The sequence below is a fragment of the Rutidosis leptorrhynchoides genome, chromosome 11, assembly GCF_046630445.1.
Source record: "Rutidosis leptorrhynchoides isolate AG116_Rl617_1_P2 chromosome 11, CSIRO_AGI_Rlap_v1, whole genome shotgun sequence".
NCBI lineage: Eukaryota > Viridiplantae > Streptophyta > Magnoliopsida > Asterales > Asteraceae > Rutidosis > Rutidosis leptorrhynchoides.
This window is the reverse complement of record NC_092343.1, coordinates 98,471,136-98,479,221: the sequence shown is the minus strand read 5'-3', so window position 1 is coordinate 98,479,221 and position 8,086 is coordinate 98,471,136. Positions and strand designations below refer to the sequence as shown.

The window sequence follows — 8,086 nt, the reverse complement described above, 5'->3', positions numbered from 1 at the left end:
CATACTCTTTTTTCAGATCATACATCAATCACGGCTCTCGTTCTGATACTTCGCAATGGAGATATGAAGTGGATGGTATCTTTTATATTCTTTATCTGCCACTTTTAATATTTATTTAAGAGCAGCTATTAGTGGGTGGTTATTCGATAACTTCCACTGTTGTGGTTACCCCTAATCCATTAAGGCATCATTATCCACACACAAAAAGAGGGAGGGGGGGGGGGGGGGGGGGGGGGGGGGGGGGTGAAGAATCTACATTCTTGGAGATCTTAGCAAACCCACATCGAATTATTATGCCATTAATTTAAAAAGGATTATCAAATAAAGCATTACTAATTTCATGGTGTTATCAGATTTCAAATGAACTACAAAAGCAATAAAGTTACAAAACACCTAAAACACATTAGATTTAACACGCAAAGGGACACTTAACGGAAAATGAGAATAGTCATCATAGTAACAAACCATAATAATTAAAACGACTTAAACTAGTATAGGGAGACATTAGATTTGACCTTATTGATCATGACCTATAAATTCAAAGTATTTAAATGCTTGAGGAAGATGGTTGATAAAAATGAGATCCCAAAGTTCTGGTTTAAAAATTATGGATGATAAAGAAACACTTTAAATTTGAGCCATTTTTATTTCACACAAATTTTAAGTTAATTCACCCAAGACGCTAGCAATTGTACATATAACCAATTATATATGGTGCTAAATTTCTTGTACTTTAGTGCATATAAATATATAGAATGTTAACAATTCAATTAGCTATCATTAAATCCTAAAGTTGTAAAATATAAAGTGAAGCCAATTTTCAATCACTACCGTTCTTTTTGGTTATTAATGTCGAGTTTAATGATGATTTATCTTGTTTAAATTTTGTATTATTTAGAGACAACGCAACTCATTTTTGTTTAGAAATAATGGATTTAAATTATAATTTCAATAATAAGTGATTACAAAGTATTATATTATAGTATTTATGACTTTTTAACTAGTTTGACTCAGAGAGATTTTCTAGTTAAGTGACTTTTCAATTATAAGTGACTATCAATTATACTAAGGTCATGTTTATTTTTCACTTAATTGACTTAATAGCATGGAACTTAATATGAAAAAATATTGAAAGTGTTTGTTTGTGACTTAATATATAAGACGTCTTAATGTATAAAAATTTAAATAAATGTGAATTTTCGTTCAGGTCCAGACTTTTTAGTAACTACTCTAGTAACTACCCATGTACATGGTTAATTTGGTAAATTCAATTATTCAGACGATTATTCAGCACACAAAAAACATTAATTATTTATTCATCACTTATTCCTCACAAACGTCTTATTTAAATTCAGACAACAGAGTTTAATAAGAAAAAAAAATAATAATAAACGGGGCCCAAGTGGCTATGCTAATTCCCCACTTAATGATGTGTTTCTATTCCGCTCTTAATTAAATGAAATAAAATTATTACAATTGTTTTTTCATCACTTAATTTGTCAGTAAATCAAAAAATTAATTTGTCGAATACACTTTTATCAATTGATAAATGAATACACGAAAAAAAAATACACCCCCGCTATATCACGTATGGTCAAAAAAGTCATCGACAAATGCTACATGCTGACGTGGCATCATCTGAATGGAATACCACTGAGGGAACACAACTTAACGTGGTCACGCATACATGAGAACAAAGCTCTATGTACGCCTACCAAAATTGTTTGTTGCTTTTTCTCAAAATCTTTTCTTTTCAAACATTTATAACAGAGACCGGAAAATAAAGATTTTAATGGCGACATCCAAATTACAGGCTCTATGGAATCACCCTGCTGGACCCAAAACCAGTGAGTATTTTAATTTAAAGTAATTTTGATTTATTTATCATGTGAAATTAGTTTTTTTTTTTTTTTTTTTTTTTTTTTTTTTTTGTTACAGAACTTTTAGGGGTTTTGGGCTATTTTGATGATCTGATTTGTGTTATGAAAAAAGTTTTGATTTCTATGCATATCGTATTGTTGTGACTGGATCATTGAGTTTCGATTATTATATACTTGGTATGTGGGTTTATATTAACTTGCCCAAGTTTGACTATTTAGGTCAAAGATAATATGTGTGATATGCAAATTGGGTTTCGATTTTGGTACTTATCTATTAGTAAAGTTTGTAACTTTCGTTGTTATAATAACAAAATATGTGCTGGGTGTCTATTATATACTGCAAATGTTACACACTTTAAAAAAAAAAAAAAAAAAAAAAAAAAAAAAAAAAAAAAAAAAAAAAAATTGTCTTTAGAAAGAAGATGTTTGATTGACTTGCTAAAGTCAAAGTGTAGTTCATCTTTGCTTGTGATGGAAAACTTGGCTTATTTTAGTTTACAGTTTTGAAATTGACATGAACCTGTTGATATTAGAGATAACATGGTGTATGACTGTATGTACCAAAAAAAGTATATGAAGTACTATGATGAAAATATGATTGTACTATGATACAATTTTGTCGAATTCAAAGCCAACGGGAATATCTTTTGATTACTCAAACTCTCGAATCGATGAAAATATCTTGTGTAAATTTTAATGATTTAATGATTGTTTATATAATGTTGGATATTAGTTAAACTAGTGTGTTTTTGTAGTTCATTTCTGGGCTCCAACGTTTAAATGGGGAATTAGCATAGCTAATATTGCAGATTTCGCCAAGCCACCAGAGAAACTTTCGTACCCGCAACAATTTGGTACTTGTTTGATTCTAATATTTATTTATTTTTTTTGCCTTTTTTCACACCCCTTCATTCATCAAAAACACACCACTTTTGTCATATAAGTATCAAATGGATTACCTTTTTAATCCAAATGATCGCTACTATTTTTCAGCCTTGGCTGGTGAAATCGGTTACTGAATTAAAATGTTTGGATAACATCAAGAATGAAACTTTTTAAAGATAAAAGATTGAAACTTTATGTCAATTATTAGGTTTGAAAAGGCAGTATTGTCTTTTTTGGGATTGAAGGATCATTGATCACATAGTCGTATTGGTTTTTAATTCTTCATCATATGTTTGCCAGCTGTCACGGCCACTGGAGTTATCTGGTCTCGCTACAGCATGGTAATCACACCGGTAAGTCAAATTCTTGTATTCCGTCAGCCTATCTATATCATCAACGTTTCATCATTTAATTTGGCATGTAGTTTTAGTAAAATGTTTCAAATAACAAAGGGTAATAATGACTTTTATCAACACCATTGGCTTATATGTAATGATGGTATTGAACAAATAGGGAATTATACCTTGAAATCTTTATTGCTGTTTTAAGCTTTAAGTAACAGCAATGTTTATCGATATCAGCTTATTGAACTGTCTTTGATCGTTTTTGATGATTGATTACAGAAAAACTGGAACCTTTTGAGTGTAAATGTTGCGATGGCTGGAACAGGATTGTATCAACTCTCCAGGAAAATTCGGTAAGTCAAACGATGGGTTAACTGTTGATTTATTTTTTTCAGTCAATGGATATCGTTTGTTATTCTGTTTTTTAGATGTTCAGTACTGGATCTTCGTAGGAATATAGGGAGAAATTAGGAAGAAAATTAAATTTAATTAATCAACTTTGTTACAAGATTAAAGGATCCTGGGTTGACCAGAGGGAGTATCAAAGAAGGATTTCGTAAATTACGATTTTTGTAAAATAAGAATTCTTGAGAAACTTACAGATGCAATGTTTTTAAAGTTTTCTAGGGTTCATACGTCATACCGCAGGAAGATACATTCTTAGTGAAGACAATTGGTATACAATCCTGGATTTTTGACTTTTGAAAGAAGAGAAAGATTTGACTTTTCATGTTAAATTCAAATAAAAAATAAATAAAAAAATTACAAATTATCTTAGACATTTATTTATGCTGCTACTCAAATATTGTTGAAAAATAAGAAAATGGAGATGAAATTTAGTACTGATTATTATTCGTTAGTTTGATTTTGATGCTCAAGATTATGATGAGAGTTGGTTTGGCTGATCATTGTGTTTGCGTTGACCCATGTATCAGGCACGACTATTTTAACGAAGAAAAGGCTGCTGTTGCTGTAAAGGAATGATGACGAATACCTTGACGCAATCAAACTAAGCTTTCTGATCTAAAAAGTTGAAATTTTTATTCTTGTCTATGGAGAAATCTCAATTTGTTGGTCTTGAAATGGTTCATTATGTTTGTTCAGAAATAATGTTATAAAAATACTATTTGTTTGATCATTTTGCATTTTTCTCCTTATTTCCGGCCTTCAGTTGTATACTACTTGTATTGCTATATGTCAAATATTGTCTCAAAACCTTGTTAAAAAAAAAAAAAAAAAAAAAAAAAAAAAAAAAAAAAAAAAAGGTAAAATCCGACTTCATACTCTAATGTACACAGCCCAACAAGATTACTCTATGGCTATTTCCAACCCTTTCCTGACCAGTGACCACCACTAAATATTCGTCCCAGACGGGATTCAAACCTAAGACTTCATTACATAATATAGCCCGGAAATATATATCTAACCACTATCCCCGTTTCTTCAACAAATTAAACGTGTCATAAAAATGCTCAACACAGTATAAAATCTGACGATGGAAGCCTAAATTTTTATTCAGCAGTTGCACAAACCTTCTGCAATCAGTATTGCATACTAAATCTGAAAGTATGGTCATTTCTAGCTAATTGTTGGTCTAAAGGACTATTGACGTAACAGTTTCCAAAATAAAAGGATGGTTGGTGTAATTAAAGTTTGTAAAGGACTGCAAGTGAAACCTGGGCCAAAGTTAAAATAGGATTTGGGTAATTATAAACTTACATCATCCATACAAATTGAAACCCTAATTCTGTATCTTTCGTTTGACTCGAACAATTCAATTAAGTCAGAAGTTTTTCAGTATGATATCTAGAGCATGTGAAGCCCCTGTGCCACCACATCTCTCATCCTCTTCCCAGCTAAAAAAAAAAAAAAAAAAAAACACACACACACACACACACGATTTATCGTGCTTAATCTTTTGTTTCTTCAGGATCTTCAAATCCATCACGAGCGTTCAGATCCAATGTGCTTCCATTGAGATCCTGCCTTGCAACATTTGTCTCTTCGGAAACCTTAAAATTTAACAGTTAAAAAAAAAGTGAGTCTTTAAGTATAACTGCAAAACAAAGTTGACTTTAATAGGGCTATCCGGTTGGGAAACCGGGTCAAATGAAAACAGTTTTGGGGCAAAAAGATAAAACATTTCGAAATAATTATTGTTAAACACGACAGTACAGTAATTTCGTTACCTCAGTTCAAATATACTCTAAAGTATTACAATAAAATGATTATAGAATTACTGTAGATAAGTCAAATTACCTCATTCTCTTCCATGGGCAAATCATTAACATTGTTATCCTTGGAATTTGGGTTAGTCTCAATGGCTTCATCAATATGCTCCTCCGAAGACTCTTTGTTTTGTTCTTCGAGTAACACTATCTGATGTAAAACAATGACATAAAACCATCAAGCAATATAAAAAACAGGTCTTGCTATATGTCTTTGAATACTAAATTACTGATACATTATTTAACAAAGTATTAGATAATTTAGATTATTGGTTTAGCTCTAAACTACCCGTTCAAACTTTAAAATAACCTTGCTGAGTCAAATCAATAATTAACTTGTTGAACACAATTAAATATTTTTAAATTTATAATTAAAATAGAAATCTAAGTGTTTAATAAAGCAATTGACTAGGTTGTATTTTAATTTACTGTAACCAATGATAAAAATATTTTAACTTAAATCATCCATAGGCCATTTGACCTGTTTATGATTTGACACACCCGAGAGGCTGACATAGAGCATAGCACAGATCGATACAATCATACGTAAATGGGTTAAAACTCCCACCTCTCTGTTTCACGATTACTTAATTATGTAAAGAGCAAGTGCACAAAAGCAAGACTTACAGATGGACTTAGAATCGATCCATGACTAACAACTCAAAGGCTATATACTTTCACTACTGACCAAATGTCTGAAGTGACCCGTAATACAAAAAAAAAAAAAAAAAAAAAAAGTAAATAAAACATGTGAGCCAAAAAACCAAGTTACCGGTAACAGATAAAGATAACTGAAAAAAGCAGATTTGGATACAAAATGTTACATTTTGTTAGGATAACCCAAAAAGAATATGGTACGTAGTAGTATTTTTTTCATGACAGCAAAATTAAGAGAAAATAAATTCTCGACTTTTTGAGTAAGATCTTTGAATAGCCATATGACTGAAAAGTCCATTAGATAGGAGGTAAAACGTTTTCATAGGTATCCCACAGAACTGCATAAAGCATAATTTCTTCAAAGTTAATTTAAGTTGTTATAAGCTTGTTCGCTCATGGTCATTCATATCACAATAGCGCGATTATGACTATTGAAATACAAGATGGTATCATATTAAATTATTCGACTTTTAAAACCTAATGCATAAATACAACTGGTTGTTGAATTTTTCTTGTAAGATAAATATCTTTAATGCTCGTATAACTCGAGTCCGACACTAGAACTCAGATTTAAAAGAGAACTTGTATCCCTATTCTTCTAAAGCTTTATACTCCATGGTATCAGTAAGTCTGTTAGTTAAATTGTATGCATGGAAAGACCATAAACTTAGAGTTAACAGTAACAAATTAACCCTAGATAGTTCTAGCTATAATTCAATTATTCTATTATTAAAAATCAAACCTCCTAAAGTAGTCTGATAACTTTTACAGTTCTAATCAGTGTTGTAAACGACGTCCGTTGCGACGTTTTGGTGACCATTCCGTCTCGACCCCGTCCCGTCTTCTAATAAGTCGGTCAATAGTCAAAAGTCGGGTCAGATGTGGGAAAGGTCAGGTCAACGCCGGTCAAAAGTCAATAATTCGGTTAATATCGATCAAAAGTCAGTCAAATCGAATAATCGATCAAAATTGGCGTAGTTTAGTGTTACTTTTTTATTATATTTACGATAATATCGATTATAGGTACAAACTAGTCAAAAAAAACTTAGCTTTAAAATATGTGTATGTATATATAAAAGTCAACGTTACTCAAAGCCTGTCTCGACGTTTTAAGGTCCCGACCGTCTCGACCCGTCCGCGTCTTTTTCAACCTTGGTTCTAATCCTAAATAATCCCCTAATTTAAAGCTACAAAATTTAATTTATATTCTACAGTACATCTATCTATATTGAAAAAAAAAAGCTGTAATTTAAATATTACTATATAGTCTTCTAGTATATCATGAAACATAACAACAAATTATAAAAAATTCATTAATATGTTAAAATTTGATGAAGGATGAATACCGGAATATACTTAATTTTCCGGCGAGGCGGTTGCTCATCATCATCATCATCAGTGGCATTAACATCACCATCACCATCACCATTATAATGTTTGTTGACTTTTTTACTTTGACTTTGATTTTGACTAATAGGAGTCCATTTAAACAGCAAAATATGAGATCCGTTATCATTAGTACCGTTACTAATAACACTAGATTGAAGATTACTTCCGGCACCGGTGGTTTTGGCGCCGCTGTTCGGCGGCGTTACGTGGATCCACTTCTTTTTCCATTTTCTTACCGGACCTGTAAACACGACGGCTGGTCCATACCGATTTGAGGATCGGCCGAGTCGTGCACCGACTCCTTCCATTGTTATTAACTGAATCGAACCGGTGGTGACTCGGTGGGATAGGATCGGAAAAGAAAAGTTCCGGTGATTGTGTTTTTCTTTCTGTGGGATTTTCTGGTATTGGTAGGGATTATGTACATCCGCGTATACGCTACTTTTTTTTATTTCCAAGAAAATTTATATTTTATATTTATATAAATAAGAAAACGTTTTCAACAAAAATATATAAGGCTCGTACCTAGAAAGCGGCAACTTTACGAAATTCGTTTACAGAACCGGCAAGATGCTACGAAACACGAAAACCGAGAACTCCGAGCTCATATATCCTTCATAAAGACATTGAATTCTTCCATCTTTGCGACCTAAACCAATTATTTCTTCCTCTTTTATTGATTCTTACTTTTAACCGGTTTATT

At 31.7% G+C, this 8,086-nt stretch overlaps 2 protein-coding genes across 2 annotated transcripts; one reads left to right on the top strand and one right to left on the bottom strand.

Annotated features, from left to right (window-relative positions):
* Positions 1 to 1,714: 1,714 nt before the first annotated feature.
* On the top strand, positions 1,715 to 4,268 carry LOC139877457 (mitochondrial pyruvate carrier 4-like). Its single transcript, XM_071864885.1, has 5 exons — positions 1,715 to 1,847; positions 2,636 to 2,734; positions 3,066 to 3,118; positions 3,389 to 3,462; positions 4,045 to 4,268. Exons 1-5 carry the CDS (start codon positions 1,793 to 1,795, stop codon positions 4,091 to 4,093), a joined length of 330 nt encoding a protein of 109 aa, XP_071720986.1. The 5' UTR covers positions 1,715 to 1,792; the 3' UTR covers positions 4,094 to 4,268.
* A 528-nt stretch (positions 4,269 to 4,796) lies between these two features.
* Positions 4,797 to 7,691, bottom strand: LOC139874800 (uncharacterized). The gene is made up of 3 exons (XM_071862197.1): positions 7,341 to 7,691; positions 5,369 to 5,488; positions 4,797 to 5,121 (listed from the first exon to the last, which is right to left on the bottom strand). Exons 1-3 carry the CDS (start codon positions 7,689 to 7,691, stop codon positions 5,020 to 5,022), a joined length of 573 nt encoding a protein of 190 aa, XP_071718298.1. The 3' UTR covers positions 4,797 to 5,019.
* Positions 7,692 to 8,086: the final 395 nt, after the last annotated feature.